The sequence below is a fragment of the Numenius arquata genome, chromosome 2 (genome assembly GCF_964106895.1).
Source record: "Numenius arquata chromosome 2, bNumArq3.hap1.1, whole genome shotgun sequence".
NCBI lineage: Eukaryota > Metazoa > Chordata > Aves > Charadriiformes > Scolopacidae > Numenius > Numenius arquata.
In genome coordinates this window covers 130,826,462-130,844,977 of record NC_133577.1, presented here as the reverse complement: position 1 = coordinate 130,844,977, position 18,516 = coordinate 130,826,462, and the positions used below count along the sequence as shown (strand labels likewise).

At 48.9% G+C, this 18,516-nt stretch overlaps 1 protein-coding gene across 1 annotated transcript in view; it reads right to left on the bottom strand.

The window, feature by feature from the left end:
* LOC141478773 (uncharacterized) overlaps positions 1–18,516 on the bottom strand; it is a 108,029-nt gene that overhangs the window by 41,163 nt on the left and 48,350 nt on the right. The window contains exons 44-57 of the mRNA XM_074167760.1: positions 18,338–18,382; positions 17,990–18,061; positions 17,265–17,300; positions 17,093–17,128; positions 14,690–14,731; positions 12,982–13,035; positions 10,263–10,301; positions 10,044–10,079; positions 8,951–9,076; positions 8,183–8,302; positions 6,605–6,733; positions 6,223–6,339; positions 366–446; positions 204–254 (exon numbers count right to left, since the gene is read on the bottom strand). Coding sequence (XP_074023861.1) covers positions 204–254; positions 366–446; positions 6,223–6,339; positions 6,605–6,733; positions 8,183–8,302; positions 8,951–9,076; positions 10,044–10,079; positions 10,263–10,301; positions 12,982–13,035; positions 14,690–14,731; positions 17,093–17,128; positions 17,265–17,300; positions 17,990–18,061; positions 18,338–18,382 — 984 coding nt within the window. The remainder of the gene's footprint in view (positions 1–203; positions 255–365; positions 447–6,222; positions 6,340–6,604; positions 6,734–8,182; positions 8,303–8,950; positions 9,077–10,043; positions 10,080–10,262; positions 10,302–12,981; positions 13,036–14,689; positions 14,732–17,092; positions 17,129–17,264; positions 17,301–17,989; positions 18,062–18,337; positions 18,383–18,516) is intronic.

The following is an 18,516-nucleotide window of genomic DNA, read 5'->3' as shown; positions in this document are numbered from 1 at the left end:
ACAGGGAGAACAATCTGCTCTGCCAAGAAAAAAACAGCTTCTTCTGCAGCTGTTTCTTGCTTTATTTATTAATATTTATCATTAACCTTTCACATACCCCCCCCACTACGTTCATCGTGACTTTGCATGAGTGAGAGGAGGCAAGTGGGGTTGCCCTTGTGTCCATGCGTTTGAAGACAACCTTCTATGACGTCTTTACTCACCGTGGATCCAGATGGGGATTTCCGAGCTCCCGGGGCACCAGGGGGATGAACCTGTGATGGAGCCAACAAGGAAGGGTCACTGCCTCCTCCTGGGTCACATCGACGGCTCTGCTCTTGCACAAAGGCCAGCCCGAAGCCGCTGTGGTGAAACGGGGTCTTTACCATGTGCCTCTGGTCCTCAGCAGATCTCTGGGCTCTAATGTGCCTCGGGAGTGCAGAGCCGTCGTCTAAATTCTCATTTTCCTGTGGGAAGGGAAACAGCATCCTGCTGAGCACCTAGTATTATATATTTTATAATAACAATATATTATAATAATAACATATATATTATTTAGCACTGTGCAATTAATTTCCTGCCACTTCAAATAAATAAAACCCATCTAAAAATACTGCAACTTTGAACTTTCAATGCTTCCCTGGACTAGCCATGCCTGATCAACACGTCTGCTACGCATTTAATGTACCCAGTGTATCCGACCGGAATAAGACAACTATTAATGCCTATTAATGGCTACACATTAATCTGCCACTTGGTGATGTTTGCAGCGCTCGTGATTTTGGCTGATATATATTTAAGGCACACACAGTAAAGCTTGTACAAATAGTTACTAGCCTGGCTCATAAATTGTTTGTTCTTTTCCATATTAGCAATGGGGAATTACCTACTTGCTGCTGTAAAAATTATAACATTCCTAGCTGCTGGATATCCCAGTGTCCAGCAATTATTCCCTGAACCACACAGTGGAATCACTGCAGTGTAGATTTGGTGAATATTTCGATATGAAAGCATAAAAGCAGTGAATTTATTTATAATAAAAAAAGCCAGCCACCTCCTTATACCCAAACCCCAACCCTGAGACCCGCAGGAGCACACGAAGGAGAGGGAAGAATCAGGATGGGGTGCAGTTATTTAGCACTATTCCTACATTTTTTTTGTTGCAGAAATGAAGACCTAGGTTCATCTTAATGAATTTCACCTAGAAGTATAAATTGAGACTTTTACATGGTTAAAGTTAAGGGAAAGTAAATCCTAAATGAAGGGCTTCCAAGAAATGCTGGTTTGTGCAGCTCTGGACATTATGCTGTCAGGTTTCAGGGATGATTGTCCTTTTTTGCTGGATTTTAACCAGCCGGATGATAATTTCACCTAGTGGCTAATGAACACAGGAAGCTTCTGACTCACCAAAATACGCAAAGGAAAAAAAAAAATTATTTTGGTCCAATTAAAATTGAAATTCTTTGCTGAAAGACGGCGAGGATGACAGAACGAGGAACAAAAGACAGGTCAGTGAACAGGCTGTTCATGGAGTGCCCATCTTGGGTGGATTTTTGTGGCACAAGCTAGAGAAACATCTCCCAGGCTTACGCAGAGGTGGCCTGGGTGGGTCAGATGGCACCGTCAGATGAGACAACGTGGAAGTTCCCGTCCATCCTGCCCTGGGTCACAGCTCATCTGCATGTGGACTGGCTGTAAAACGCTGCTTCTCTTTAGCACGGGTCCATGTTCCACTCGCAGAGGTATGAATAACATCACTCAAGGCAAGCCCATGGGTTGGCAAGACCTCGGCGAGGTCTGGAAGGCGACCCGTAGGCAGACGATCTCATAAAGCTGCCATTTACCAGGGTGGTGGGAAATTGCAGGGGGTAATAACTCTCCTTCAGTCTGTAATTCCTCTGCAATTTTAGCAGTTTCCTGCTCTGAGACGCCAGCAATAAGGCACCTCAAAGAAAAGTAGAGAGGCTGCTGCTTTCTAAAGGAATGACTTACTGATGGCAGGTGGCAATGTAAAAAAGAAAGGAAAGGGGAAAAGGAAGAAAAAGAGGAAAGGAATAGATAAAATCAGGACAGGAAAGAGAAAAATGGAAATACAAGGGGGAGTAAAATGAAATATTCCTGCAAGGAAAGAGGTACAGAAAAGAGAGAAACAGAAAAGGCCAAGGAGATAACAGGTAGGAAAATTAAGTGACTACGGGTTTATCCACACGGAGACAACCAGGGGCACTTACCTGAATTAACTCTGAAAATGAGTAAACTTAGCTTCAGGGGAGCTGGAAGACGGAGGAAGCAGGAATTGGCTGGTACGGTCCCATAACACCAAAGAAGTGGCTCATCCATGGAAAGAGTAACCAGCCACTGTGTCTTGCACGGGCACGTGTACCTGGGCTCATCCTGCCTCTCTCTATCAGTTAATTTGCTTCCCCCATTAACTCCTGCCAGCCAGAAATTGCACCTCCGAGATGAAGCTCTTGGGCTATTATGGGCTGCTGCTCTCTCGGGCCCCGTGAACCTTTTAACAGGTAAAATTTGTGATTACTGCTACTGCTGACGGGAAAACAGCCGGCTCCATTTCACTCCCTTTGCATCACCCTCCGCTGGGTTCAGCTTGGCTGCGGGAGCCACCAGGGATGAGCTGCAGGGAGAGAGGGGCTGCTGCTGCTTCCCTACCTTTGGACCCCACTTTTTCCTCCTCCTGAGGAGGAAAACTGAGGAAAACACCCTTGGGGTGCAGATCCCATAGTGCCCTAAAAAACTTGTGGCCGCTGTTCCAATTTCCCAACGCTCCTACCAAAATGGGGACCATCAGACACGAGGGCAGGAAGCCTGGTGGTATATGCCCATCTTTCAAACAACTCTTCATTTGATGGGGAATCCTTTGGGCTGGGATTCAGAAAAATGGGATTTTGGGGGGATTCATTGTTTGGCAATACCAGGTTGCTGGATTACACCCGTGGTTATTGCCAAACACCTAGATGTAGCATCGCTGTCGTATTGCATGTATTAATCCATAGGGCTCTTGAACAACAGCCCCAACAGGGTAGAGGAGCATCTCCATAAACCCAAAGTGTAAACTTTCCCCCTCAAACCCTCTGTGCTCTACTCCTGGTAACTCAGGCAGTGACAGGCGGGGAATCACTGCCTTGTCCCATCTCCCTACAGCCTTCTCCTGGGGTTAATCAGCTTGAGCTCTGATTTCCCATTTGGATTATAAGTCTTCAGTTTCCTCCCTCCGGCTCCCCTCCTGCCTTTCACTGCAAGATTAAAGAGCCCTTTAATATTCAGTATCTCCTCCCCGCAAAAAATCTTCCATACAGAAATCCAGTCAGCTTGGACCCTCTGAGTTTGGCAAAAAAACATCCAGTCTTAGGTCTCTCGTGATAAATGAGTCTGCAGCCACCTGCGAATCAGGTTTGTGGCTCTGCTCTGCACTTCCCATGGCACTTGAAAATAAAAAAAGTGGCATCCCAAACAGGACATTGAGTCCTGTTGGACCTTTTGGTCCTTGGGATACAGGGATTACGTTAATTAATTTAATGGACACGGACCTGTTGGAGCAGGGCCAGAGGAGGCCACGGAGATGCTGGGAGGGCTGGAGCCCCTCTGCTGTGGGGACAGGCTGAGAGAGCTGGGGGGGTTCAGCTGGGAGAAGAGAAGGCTCCGGGGAGACCTTAGAGCCCCTTCCAGTCCCTAAAGGGGGGGGGCTCCAGGAAAGCTGGGGAGGGACTCTTGATGAGGGAGGGGAGCCATAGGATGAGGGGAAATGGTTCTAAACTGAAAGAGGGGAGATTGAGATGAGATCTCAGGAAGAAATTCTTTCCTGTGAGGGTGGTGAGAGCCTGGCCCAGGTTGCCCAGAGAAGCTGTGGCTGCCCCATCCCTGGAGGGGTTCAAGGCCAGGTTGGATGGGGCTTTGAGCAGCCTGCTCTGGTGGGAGATATCCCTGCCCAGGGCAGGGGGGATTGGAATTAGAAGATCTTTAAGATTGCTTCCAATTCTAACCATTCTGTGATTCCACAAATTCTTTACACCCCTGATGACTGAGGACATTTCTTTCTGTCCAAAAGTCACATTTGGCATGGCCACACAGTCCTTTTTCCTTCCTGGTGCCATGGCCACAGTGTCTGGGCACACAGATGCCCTCAACTCCCAGACACTGAACAATCAGGTGTCACTCCCATTTTGTCGAGGAAGAAGATGCTGTGTCTGTGGTGGGTCTGATTTATTACATGACTCCACACAGGGGCATGTGTGAAGCCTTGAGGATTCTGCTCACAAAGAGCATCCAGAGTGGCTCAGACGGAGCCACAGATTCGGGTCTCCCTCAGTTTCATGGTCTCTGGGTGCAGGTTCATTGGGACTAAGGTCTACCTGCTTTCATGAGCAGGACACCAAAAAGCCCCCACCTCAGCCAGCATGCTGCAGGCCCATCCCACAAGAAATTCCATCCGACAGAAGACGGGTTTGGGCTCCATCCTCTGTGCTTCCAGGTCTCTCTCCAGTTTAATCACAGCCAGTGAAGGGAAACAGTGCATTCAGGAGAAGAAACAAAGCTGATGGATGCTCATGGCACAGGCCACCGCCTCCAGAGCTGTAGCTTACACACGTACACACATGTGTGTGCGTGTGTTTGTGCCGGGAGCCCTCTCGTGGCTGCTGCAACAAAGGTTGTTCCAGCTTCTTGATTCAGTGTGGTGTTAATTTGCAGAGCCAGCCGGGAGATTGCTAAAGCGTTGGGAGCAGAAGCAAGCGTTCAGCAAACTACCTAAATCAGAGCGAGATTTTCTCCAGCAGGGTTTTTGAGCTACCCTTCCCATTGCTATTCCTAGAAATATCCTTGCTAACACCGCTCCTAGCAGTAATTGCGCCTGTAGCTGCAAGCAAACATCCAAGGTATTTTTCTTTCACTTTTTAGTGCTGTGGGCACCCTGACTCTGAGTATTTCCAAACAGAGCATTCCCTCAATCACACAGGAGCAGGTCAGTGTCCAAAGCTGTTAAACCAGGACTGGATGAATGCATTTTTCCCCCCTCTCCATCACTGGGGCTGGTGTCACTCAATGTGGGGTGTTGGGGTAGGGTCTCCCAGCTTCTGGTTACAGTGATGTTCAAACTGGAGGGTGCTGGGTTTGGAACGTGGCAGTGGAGCATGGTTTGGGCTCTCAGAAGAAAACGCATGCCCAGAAGGGCAAAAAAAAAAAGAAAAGGAAAAAAAAAAAAAAAAGGATGAAATAGGATGTTTGGGCTCAGACAACCACACTGCAGCCACACCCCAACTTATTGCCCATCAGCTGAGCTGTGATAACTGCTGCTCCCAGCCTGGATGCACCTTCCAACTTTGCTGAAAATGATATAACTTGTCTTAGAGGGTACGTACACATGTGCTTGTAAAGCAGTTCTAACTCCCTCCTGGCTATGGAAGAAATCTCTACTTTGCTACCATCCTTCAGCTGAAGTGCAGTAACAAGCCACTTCAACTTTTGAAGAGGGAGACCTTGAAGGAAGAGGTAAGTTGAGTCACCCTGCATCACGTTTGCTCTAGGACAGTCCCCTTGGCTCAGATGATCCACAAAAGCTTGTTAAATTACAACGTGCTCTTGTCGGCAAGTCCTTAAGGAGGAGAAAGTCCCCAAATTCCTGCTCGGACCCCCAAATCCTCCTCTTTTAGGGAATCAGACTCTGCACTCCAGAGCTGGGCTCAGGAGGGTGCATACCAGGGTCTAAAAGTCAAATGTGCAGGGAAACCTGAGGGTCTGTGGACTATTCTGAGACATCTGTGAAAAGTAAGAAGGAAAAGGAAATATCTTGTTTGGGGTTTATCTTAAATTCACTGTCTGGGGTCTGCACTGTCCCTGGAATATTACAACTCTGATTAAAAAAACCTGTTGAGAATCATCACCTATTGAATCAACCAAGCCCCAAAGAATAGGGTGGATGCTGAGGCCAGATGGATTTAGACTAGTAAAAGATCGTCCTTTTTTCCCCCCCAAAAGTGGGTAATTAACCAACAAAACATTTGCCAAGGGCTCTGGGGGTTCCCACTTCTCTGCCTGTATGCAGAGGACAAGGCTGGCTATCAGCCTTCCACCCAGGTCCCATGTCCAAGCAGTGGTGTCCTCCAGGAATGTGGAGGGAGCTGCCCCAGGACTCAGAGCACTGGGTGCAAGATGTGCATCCCAGTCCCTTCTAGTCTATCACTTATCTCCACACTGGTCTACTGCCCAGCACTGCTGGGGAAGACATACATGGTTGGTGTCCTGCTGTGGTTGTCCTTCCACTCTCCCCTCCAAGGACTCAAGAAGCTCCATGGACTGGTTTCCTTGCAGATCATCTTCTGGGTGCGGTGGGGGCAAAGCCAAGCTCTGCAGAGGGTGGTAGATGAGCGGCAACACAGTCTTACTAATTACCAATGTGAAAGATGGAAAGCAAGAACCTTTTCTGGGCTCTGACAGATTCATGCAGACACCCTTATCCCTTCACTAATTTAGCTTCAGCAAAATGGGGGAAAAACTGACAGAATTGCAAGGATTTGTCCAATCAAGCTTTGAGAAATGCAGCCACTTTGCATCTGTTAAATCAGCACAAATGGAAAAGTAATTAAAAGTCACTGATCAGGCATTTACATACACTGCTGAGAGAAGTGGTTGTCCATCTTGAGACTCTCTCCTCCTTTCCTTCCTCAGATGTTTTCTCCAAGGACTCGGGAGGGTTTCCTAGGGGCTGGTACTCAGGTTCAGAACCACCAGCAGATGGACCCTGTGGAGACCAAAGAAAGTTATGGTTTTTCATAAGTCAAGACATCATCCACAATGATCAACACTGCCATTTATTCAATAGCATGCTCAGAGACAGCAAGACAAGGCCGGAGAGACAAAGAGCCAAGACCTCTCTTGCTCCTTACTTGGGGAGTGTCAATAAGGATGGGCTGGGGCAGACTGCAAGGATCCCTGCTGGGTTGGAGGGCTGCTTTGACACCTTCACCCCCCACTCTCTGGTTGAAGTCCAAGCTAGACAGGCTGGGCCAGATGAGCAGAGAGGAGTCCAACCCTTTCTTGCCAGATTGGGTTGGGCTCGCAAAGCCCAAAAGAAACAGCTTTGGTGTCTCTGTACCCCAAATCCCAGCATTGCTGGCCCCAGGGTTGCTGATACACATCCAGTTTGGGTCTCCTGGTGCAAATGCACCTGCTGGTGAGCACTTCATCCCCTCCTGAGCCCCTAAAATGCTATCATCCAGGTTGCAATGATCTGGAAAAGCAACATGTGTCACCTGACGTCACAGCAGGAGCCTGGAGCTGAGAGTGGATAAGCCTGTCTAAGTGCCTGAGGAACTGGGTCACCATGGAAGCAACCATGGGGGAAGATAAAATCATCAGGAGCTGGCTCCAAACGTCCCCACACAGTTTGTGCTCCAATTGGAGACATCTCCTATCAGTGACCAACAAGGGTTTATGGAGAGCCAGTCACTTCTTGGCTGCCAAAAAGAGGACTGGAAAATCCCCACTGCAGCTGCAGGCACTATTTCCTGGACTATCCCTTATCAGGATTGTCTGGTATGGGCAAATTAAGATCCATGATTCCTCCAGCACCTAGGAGAGGTGACCTGGATACAGCCCTCTGATGTTATTCCTGGAGGTGTACTATACCATATTGGAACTTGGGTCCAGTATGGAGATTAAGCCTTAATATTGCTAATAAATTCCTAATTCCCATAACCACAAACTGTTACTTGCAATTGCAAAGGATGCAGGTGACTAAATTATCTCTAGCAATTAGCCTGGTTGCTCAAGCAAACGAGGGCTGTGGAGCCATGGCAGGGACTCCTCTCTTGGGCAATCTCAATCCAACCTGACAGCAGGATTGGATCCATCCCTGCTGGGGCAGGAGAGATGCAGTGAGATTACAAACTCCAAGTGAGGAGAAGCTGCAGGGCAAGTTCAAGAGATAACCAGCACGGGGATGGCTTGAAACCAGCCCAACCTGTACTGGTTTTTTTTGCTCAGAAGACAAGAAGAAGTTGCGGTTGGGTGAAAAGGAAGAGAGGATGAGGATCAGCAGGAGGCATCACTGGAGCATGGACTGGGAGCTCACAGGTAGCCAGAATACATTTGATGTGTGATCTCTTAATATTATTGATGCAGCAGACCAGACGGACAGGAGCATGGACCTACATAACTACACTTCATCTGCTCTGCTGTTTATTTTCACCTTAAGGAGTCCTCCAGACACCGGCACCCTAAACTGAGCCTCCACCTCCAGGCTCTGTGCTTCTTCTGTCACCTCAGTCCTGGTCAGGGCATCAGGAGAAGTATCAAACACCAGTGAATCCTGCAACATCAAAAAAAGTGGGTTGGTGCAGAGATGGCAAACCTGAGCTCTCAGGATCCACACATGTGAAGACCTGGATCCTGACGGGTTATTTCTGCCCACTGCCCCATCCCTCCAGCATGCTCTGTCCCACCTTGTGGCCTTTCCGAATCAGGATGGAGTGAGTAGTCAGCAATTCCCTGCTGGCCACCTGCAAGCCTTCCTTCTAAGCTAGTCCTACCTCCCTGGGATCCTTCTTGCTTTTGAGGCCGCCCTCGTCATCGCTTCTCATGCTTTCAGCTGCTTTGCTCCCTTCGCACACCCACCACTCCAACAATCCCCAGCCCTCAAAGGGCACAAGGAGACTGATGGCTTTGGAGGATGGCTTCTAGCTACCTCCATCAGCAACAAGAGTTGACCGATTCTTTTATTTCCACTGAAAAAAAAAGGGTGCTTTGCAATCCCATGGGTTTAACCAAGATCCTGGTGCGAGCCATTAGCCTCTTCCAGCTTAACTGTTTCTTACAGTTGCTGCAAGTCACCGTAACCTGCTCGATGACAGAGGTGACCCTGGAGCCTTCAATGATTCATTTCTCTCTCTCTCTCATTTCCTTCCAGGTCTCTCTGAGACCTCCAGGTCCCCTGAGGATGACAGATAACAATACTCACACCATGATCAGTAGCATGAAGAGCTGCTTGCTTTCTCCTGGAGGTCTTGCTTGTCCTGGAGCCACCCAGCTGCCACACCAGCCCATCCCGCAGGAGTGCATTGGAGAGGTCCTTCAGCAGTGCCAGCTGCAACCAGTGGAGACCATTAAGGCAGTAGTAGTCCAGTGCCACCCTCCTAAAACACGATAGTGCAAGTGCAGCCACCCCAAAACAACTGATGCATTTCTAATGGGATTCACAGGGCACCTGGTGAAGAAATGTGTCTTGGCAGCCAACAGGTGATTTAAATACAGGGGTCTACAGTTTGGGCATTGAGGAGCTGATTGATGGTGCTTACGTGGTGGCTCTCCCCATCCTAAATCAAGACCAGGCTGGATGGGGCTTTGAGCAACCTGGTGGAAGGTGTCCCTGCCCAGGGCAGGGGGTTGGAGCTTGATGATCTTTAAGGTCTCTTCCAACCCAAACCATTCTATGATTCTATGATTCTAAATAAAACCCCTACATTTGTCCAGACCAGTCAGTCCCTCACCTCCCTTGATCACATCTCCAGAGTTTAAAAGAAAGGAGCTGAAGGTAACGAGCACAACTGTAAGTACCTGCCTGGCAGATACTAAAAGCTGAGTCACTTCATGATCCTGATGGCAACCTTGAGAGCAGAGAGGGAGGCCACCAGTCTACCACTGCTGTATTGCAGTGATTATTTGCTACCGGATTTTGTGCTAAACAGGGGACCCAGCATGGCCAGAACACCCAGAGGTCTGTGGATCTCCTCTTTCCAGCTGTGCAGAGCCAGTGGTGAAGTACAAGCCAACGCAGGTGGTAGCACCAAGCTCTGAATAGGTAGTTGCCAAGTATAAATGTCACATGGGGCTCAAATCAACCATCTACCCCATAACGAAAAGCAGAAAAGCAGTGCAAAAAGCATTTAAATATATATGGTAAGCTGTAAAAGGAAATATAATAACCCTGCCTTCTTCTGAGTGCCAGTGCTGGACTTGGGGAAGTACACATCGTCTCCAGAAGGCCAGAGGGAATGGGTCAAAAAGCTTAATAACAATCACCTTGTCAGAAGGACAGTCAAAGTGTTACCTACCTTGATACCATTTGCTTCAAAAAGCCTCTCCAGATCCTGCAAGAGGAAAAAAAGGTCAGAACTTCTCCTCCTCTCTCCTCCAGCTCAGGAAGCTGGTCCTGCAGGTGGCTGATGGCTAAGTTGAGGGGTACACGCTGGGTCCCCTCTGCCATCCCAACCCCAGACAAAGAGGGAGATGTTTCCAACATTAATATGCTCTATAATTTTTATTTTATTTACCTTCATTTCCACTCCTTTGCCTGGTGGACCAGGTTCTCCCTTCAGAGGAACAAGAACAACTCATTAATTAAGTCATTATCCCAACGAGCAGCAAGAAGAGAAGCTCTGAGGAGGGGTAAGAGTCACATATCTGGTTCCTTACTCTGCTATCAGACCACGCTATGACCCCAGACAAATCCCCGTCGCCTCAGAGAGGGGGTTTGAATCCCATCCTGCTCAACAAGCTCCTTCACTCCTCCATCAGACACAGCTGCTGGCTGTATTTCATAGGGCAGGCCTGGACCAGAGCCAGACATGAGCATTATCTTGAGTGAGCTCTCACAGCAAGTACAGGGCAGCTGAGGGATCAGGGCCACCCAGCATGGGTTTATGAAAGGGAGGTCTTGTTTAACCAACATGATCTCTTTCTAAGACCATGTGATCCGCCTTCTCGATGTGGGGAAGCCAAAGCCTGTGGACGTTGTCTACCTGGACTTCAGCAAGGCCTTTGACACCATCCCCCACAGTGTTCTCCTGGAGAAGCTGGCGAATCATGGCATAGACAAGTGTACTCTTCACTGGGTAAAAAACTGGCTGGATGGCCGTGCCCAGAGAGTTGTAATTAATGGGGTGAAATCTTTTTGGCGGCCAGTCACCAGTGGTGTCCCTCAGGGCTCAGTCTTGGGGCCAGTCTTAGTTAGTATCTTTATCAATGATCTGGATAAGGGGATTGAGTGCACCCTCAGTAAGTTTGCAGATGACACCAAACTAGGTGGGAGTGTTGATCTGCTTGAGGGTCGGAAGGCTCTACAGAGGGACCTGGACAGGTTGGATCAATGGGCCAAGGCCAATGGGGTGAGGTCCAACAAGGCCAAGTACCAGGTCCTGCATTTAGGTCACAACAACCCCAGGCAATGCTACAGGCTTGGGGCAGAGTGGCTGGAAAGCTGACCAGCAGAAAAGGACCTGGGGGTGTTGGTGGACAGCCGGCTGAACATGAGCCTGCAGTGCGCCCAGGTGGCCAAGAAGGCCAACGGCATCCTGGCCTGTATCAGGAATAGCGTGGCCAGCAGGAGTAGGGCAGTGATGGTGCCTCTGTACTGGGCACTGGTGAGGCCTCACCTCGAGTGCTGTGTTCAGTTCTGGGCCCCTCACTACAGGAAGGACATTGAGCTGCTGGAGCATGTCCAGAGGAGAGCCACCAAGCTGGTGAGGGGTCTGGAGAACAAGTCATATGAGGAGAGGCTGAGGGAACTGGGCATGTTTAGTTTGGAGAAGGCTGAGGGGAGACCTCATTGCCCTCTACAACTCCCTGAAAGGAGGGTGTAGAGAGGTGGGTGTTGGCCTCTTCTCCCAAGGGAATAATAACAGGACCAGAGGAAATGGTCTGAAGTTGCGGCAGGGGAGGATTAGATTAGATATTAGGAAGAATTACTTTACTGAGAGAGTGGTCAGGCACTGGAACAGCCTGCCCAGGGAGGTGGTGGAGTCACCATCCCTGGAGGTATTTAAGAAACGTGTAGATGTGGCACTTCAGGGCATGCTCTAGTGGCCGAGATTGTGGGGGTCTTTTGTGTGTGTATGGTTGGACTCGGTGATCTCAGAGGTCCTTTCCAACCACGACGATGCTGTGATTCTGTGATTATCAAAGTGAGGTTTGAACCAGAGCTTTGCACCACCCCCTTCTCCAGTTCTTGGCCATGCAAAATGTGTGAAAAAGCAAAGGGTTTTGAGGTCCCTTAATGCCAGTGATGCTGTGGCAGCTGTGTAGAGGTAGCAGCAAGGAGGAGGATGGCCAAGGTGCCCCCGTGGTTGGTGGTCCCTTCTGGAGATGCCCATGGAGCTGGTGGCCCTCCCTACTGCCACATATGGTCTGGTCAAATATCTCCAATGGATTGGACTCCCAATAGCAAGTTGCATAGACAGTCTGTCCACCTCTCCTTGCCCAGCAGGGCGATGCTCTCCAGGTGACTGATCCTGGGCCACTGCCACAGATGAAACTACAGATGAGCTGCAACAGCTTGGGAGGACCAGTGCTGGGAGCAGGAACACCTAGTGCGGCAGGAGCTGACCTGCCTCTCTGACGGGCTTCATTTCACTGAAATCTGGTTTCTGTATCGACAGATTCCGGTGGAATGAAGGGCGCCAGAAAGACTCCAATGGTACTGCATCTCCATGGCATCTCCATGCCAAGGTGTGGAGGGGCGGAGGAGCTGCAATGCTGGCGTGCATTGGTTGAACTGGGTACTTCTGAGGCACAGCCTGGATAAGCCCTTGCCTTTGCAAAAACCTGTATCTTGTGCCAATCAGGAGAACTACCTGTACCCATTGATGCTGCTTTCTGCAGCATTTTCCTCTCCATTAAGTGAAGGAGTTGGTCCCACCTCTAAAGATCTCTAGATGTGCATGCTATTAGAAGCCATTTCTCCTTCCATCCTTTTCTGACGTGCCCTTCAACTTGCAGGGGAGGAAAGGAAGGAAACATCCCTGAACATTTTAGAAATTTATCCCATCCGACTCCTGAACGTGTTCCTACCCAAATGTTGTGTATCTGCTTAATCGAGTTGTAGGACAACAGCATCATTGTGACCACAAGTTTACGAGCCCATCTCAGAAACTCTGCTTTGAAAACCCAACCTTTTAGGGGATCAGAAGAGATGTGAGATGGGTGCTCTTCCCCTCTGGCCAGCCCAACACAATGGCACCAACACAAAGATACCTCCATGCATTCAGGACATACCTTTGGGCCTGGAGGACCTCTTTCACCTTTCAAGCCATCCTTCCCACGATCCCCCTGCAAGCCAGAAGGAACATGTTAGTTCTTTGTCCCCTCCAAAATTCCCAGTGGAGATGATGGCTTTATCATGCATTGTGGCATTTCTCATGCACTGTCCCCTGCTGGCCTCAGACTAACAACATCTTTTCCAGATGGACCAACCTACCTTTCTTGTAACGATCTCATTGATTCACATAATTAAGCTACATCTGGAGCAACTCTGCTCTTCACTTGTGGCGTGGTTTTGGCTGCTTCTGCTTCAGACATAAAGATGGGATCTTGTTCCTGAGAGCTTTTCTGCCTTTCCTTTTTCCCTTGCTACCCCACCTGGGCTAATAATGGTATTACCTCTCCTTGTAAACCAAACTTTGCCACTATTTTCCTGCCACAACAGCTTGGCTGATGAAGCAACACTATTTTTTCAGTAAATCTTGGGATTGGATGCTTTAAGCAGGGTTTGGGGAGGCAACAGACCCATGGTGATAAAGCACGCAGCTCTTGCTCTCCCAGAGTCCATCGTGTACCTTGTCTGTGACTCAGGACTCATGAGTCCTGCAAGTAAGCCAGAAAACAGGCAGGGCAAGCCCAGGTCTGCCTGCAAAGGACCCATCTAGATAGACACTCTGCCCCTCTTGGAACGAGCCTTTCCTCCCAGTGCAGCAAAATGTAGTAGAAATCAATGCTGTGGTTGGTCTGCCCTCTCCAGGTCTTCCTCGTGTCCTTCCCTGTCCCCAGCTGCACAAAATAAATGGCCAACTCAAAAACCTTGTTAAACTGAAGGAGGTGGGGGAAGGCAATTAAATAAATTTTTCATTTTATTGGGCTCTTTGGGCTCTCAAATTACCCCATGGTTCCACCTCTGTTCCTGCACTGGGTCAGATCTGGTGTTGCACGTGGTCCTGTGGTTCACATGAAGCGAAAGCTGCATTTCTTTGCCATTTGCTTTACTGAACAGACCAGAGAAAAGGGGGGTGGGAGGGGATAAGGAGCTGCTTTGATATTGATGACTCCTTGGGGCATCCCTCAGATAGGATTTAGGCAGACTGGCATGAAGTCATGAGGGGGCTCGGTAGTATCGTCAGTGATCTTTTTCACAGGGCTGAAAAAAGGATGGATGAACATGTCTCTGCTGTTTCCTATCACTGGAATTCCCATCTGTGCTGGATCCATGCTACTGCGATCCATCCGAGTGCTAAAAGCTCTTCCAAACCCACCCACAAACAGAGCTATTGCCATAACAATAATAGCTTCTGTAATAGCCGCAGGCTTGTTGGTCTGGACAACCTACTGGAGTTATTCCAGCATTCAGATCATCTTATTCCCTCTCAGCAAAGCAGTCAGGCTCTCAGTGAACTTCAGCATCTGAATTTCTTCAGCATCTCTGATTTCTGGGCTGAAATGTTCACTCTAGTTTGCTCTGCAGAAACATGAAGACTTGGAAGGACAACTGAAACTCACCTTGCCTCGGCATGACCAACAACGATGCACCGCATTGGGAGAACCTTTGTTGTTTTAGGTGGGAACAGCAAGAATTAAGGGAACCTCTGAGTTTTGGGCTCTGTTTGCAGACTTTGACTTATAAAAGTAATGCAGCTACAAAATGCACAACATGTGCAAGATAACCACATATTCTGCTTCAACACACATCTCCAGCAAAGAGAGGAGATCTTACCTTGTCGCCTTTCAGGGTGATGGTGTTCTCCAGAGGAGACATCTGCAAAAGGAAGAAACCTTGCTCACAAAGTGAAGGATGATGTCTTCAGCACAAGCTCTCACCTCCATGTGCCTTTTATCCCTGTTAGCCCTTATCCATGGGCACAGAGCCAGCTGCTTCCTCCCAAATCAGCCAGCGACCTGAACCTGCTATGTTTGGACTCAGACAGGGAGCTGGTGCAGCAGCTTTGCTCTCACAGGCAAGAGATTCGGAGGGGCTATGATGTTGGTGTCCACATCTGCATTTCTAATTAAGAACCCTCTCAAACAGAACTGGGGTCACAGAGACACCACTTCCCTGCTGCTCAGGACATTGCTTGGGTCCCTCTCTGATACGGGCATTTAGTGGGATGTGTTAGTAGCCAGTTGGGTAACTGCATGAGTGAAAATAAGCCTTTTGAACACTAAGAAGACCTGGCTGGATGATAGAGAAAGATGGTTGCGTACTAGCAGATAAGGATCTTGCCATTCCCTGGAGCAACAAGGCTCTTCCCAGTTTTGAAGGGAACATTGAAAGGAAATTTGAATTGGAATCCCCATGTCCCACTCCCGAACCCACTGGAGTTCAAGTAATGCAGGATGCATGAGAGACAAGTGAACAGGAACCCCAGCAGATAACAACTGAAAATGGGGCAGGGACCACAAAATGGGGTGGTTTCAAACAGCATGTTGGCAGGGTTGGGAGTGGAGAGCTGTGATATATTGAGAGAGGCATCACCAGAAGGCAATTGCTCCTGGCTTGTCCTGAGTTCCAAAGTCAGCAGAAACTACTGTCTTGTACAGGAATGACACTGCTGAAGGTGGTCAGTAGCATTTTGCCTACTTTGAAGTAGCCTCTTACTCAGATCTTGCCAATGCCTCATCCCTGGGAATGGAAGATAAACACCAGCACAGCTCTCCCAAGAGGCTGTGGCTCCTGGTCCTAAGGCAGTCATTTGCTTTTGCATTGAGGTGGCTTTACCTCCACTGAAGCAAATGGAGTGAAAAAAAATCACAGAATGGGTTGGGTTGGAAGGGACCTTAGAGATCATCGAGTTCCAACCCCCCTGCCATGGGCAGGGACACCTCCCACTAGAGCAGGTTGCTCAAAGCCCCATCCAGCCTGGCCTTGAACCCCTCCAGGGATGGGGCATCCACAGCTTCCCTGGGCAACCTGTTCCAGTGTTTCACCACCCTCACAGCAAAGAATTTCTTCCTAATATCTAATCTAAATCTCCCCTCTTCCAATTTAAAACCATTACCTCTTGTCCTGTCACTACACTTCCTGACAAAAAGTCCCTCTCCGGCTCTCCTGTAGGCTCCCTTCAGATATTGGAAGGCTGCTCTGAGGTCTCCCCGGAGCCTTCTCTTCTCCAGGCTGAACAACCCCAGCTCTCTCAGCCTGTCTTCATAGGGGAGGTGCTCCATCCCTCCCATCATCTTCGTGGCCCTCTGCTGGACCCGTTCCAACAGGTCCATGTCCTTCCTGTGTTGAGGACTCCAAAGCTGGACACAGTATTCCAGGTGGGGTCTCACGAGCGCAGAGTAGAGGGGTAGAATCACCTCCTGTGACCTGCTGGCCACACTTCTCTTGATGCAGCCCAGGATGGGGTTGGCTTTCTGGGCTGCCAGTGCACATTGCTGGCTCACGTTGAGCTTCTCATGCACCAACACCCCCAAGCCCCTTTCCTCAGGGCTCCTTTCTAATACCTCATCCCCTAGTCTGTATTGATAGCGGGGATTGTTCCGGCCTAGGTGCAGAACCCTGCACTTGCTCTTGTTGAACCTCATGAGGTTTACCTGGGCCCACCTCTCCAGCCTGTACACCTCCTTGCACATTGACATAGTAAACCACCTTTCCTGATCACCTAAATGACTCTTCAAAATCTCTTCCAGCCTTATTTTTGATGAACCTGAGTTGGGTTTCTCTCTCTTAATCTGACACAACTTGGTGTTAGGCCTCTTATCCAAAAGAAAAAACTCTGCAAAGGCACAGGAGAGTCCCAAGCACGAGTTCTCCCACGTACCTAGGAGGCATTCATCTCTCCACCTTCATGATAGAAGGAGCCTGGAGGCCTTGATTACCCAATAGTTAGTGATTAAAGCTATTGGATAAGGTTCATAGCTAGCTGTTACAGTCTTCTTGCATCATCAGTGCCAAGCCATTTGGGGATGGATTCATGCATATTACTGTAGAGGAGCTAGATACACACATTACTTTGCACCTTTGATAAGAATAGGAGGGAAATCCACTCTACAGCATGCACTGTTCAAAGCAGTAAGCTCTGGCAACGTGTCCTCCGTGGTACCCAGGATTCATGATAAATTTCAGTATATCCCTTTCCCCAAATGTAGAAGACCAACAGAATCAGGCGTTACTCACAAGGCTTCCAGGAGTCCCAGGCAGCCCAGGCTCACCCTATGAAGATAAAACACCACCATATCGCCACCCCCCCCCAAAAAAAAAAAAAATAGTGAGTGGCACAATTCAACATTTTAGCCCCCAAACAGACTTTCCCTCATGCAAGGTTATAAACGGGAACGTGCAAACCTACAGCTTCGCCCTTGTCTCCCTTCTCTCCAGTGATTCCCTAGGAGGTGGAGAGAGAGGCAGGATGAGAACAAGCCATGGTAGGGAAAAGGGTCTCAGCAGTCCACCCCCTCTTCTTGCCAGCTCAGCATCCAACGGCCTAACAAACCCATCTTCGAGCAGCTGAGCTAATGAAATCTGGATTTCAACTTCTCTCCTGTGGGGGAGTTCTCTGATATTTAATAAGGGGTGAGATTATTAGCCTCTTCCTCAGTGGGTGGGCTCATTAGGGATTTTAGCTGCTCATTTTCACCAAGTTTGTAGCAACACCATATCTTTGAGACCTCTGACGATGCAGCTGGTCTTAGCCAGTGTTTTCCAAAGCTGTTAGAGGGAGATCAGACAGGCAGAACCTAAATGCATCATTTTCCTTCATTCCTTCCTCACCAGACTGAGACAGTATTAAGCATTTCATTTCCAGCAGTGTGGGGCTGGGGAAGATTTGCACACTCAGAACCCCCCAGGTCACAGTCCTGCTAATCCCCTGCTCTAGCTAATCAAAGAAGAAGGGAGATACAGCCTTAATCTTCCCTTTGAAGAGAAGACCCCCCCCCTGCCCAGGAGAGAGGGAGGGACCTTTCTACGCCTCGCAGGCTGTAAGGCAGAAGAAAAGATGGTTGTTTCTTTGATTGGTATTGCACTGCCCCAAGTTCTCCCCTCTCTCCACTGCTCCTTTTGGGACTGCCTTACATCCTTTCCAGGTGGTCCTGTATCGCCTTTTATCCCTTGCTCTCCAGACCGTCCTGGGAGTCCAGGCAGCCCCTGCAAGAAAGGGTTTGGAGAAGCAATCAGAAACACAGCACGTCCAGCAGCTCAAAAAAAATAAAGCAAAAAAAAATAAATGCTTCCCCCACCCTATGATTTTTCACCCAGGAAATAAATGCACATGGACGTTTCTAAGTGGGCACTCTGGTTGGGATGGAGAAGGAAGTCCTCTCCTCCTGCACAGACTAGAGATGCCTGGGCAGCAGCAGAGCAGCCTCTCCTGGTGCCCCACCACTCACCTGGGCAGAAAATTATAATAATAGCTATTATTACCCTGATTCCTCTCTCTCCTTGTTCTCCAGGGACACCAGCTTCTCCCTAGAAGAAAGGAGTAGGAGCTTTTAAAAGCTTGCTTCCATCACGTTGAACCTTCATTGATGATACTAGTTTTATTGCACTTACACTTGGAGGAACCAGTTTAAAGGAAGAGAATCAAGTCCACCTACCATTCC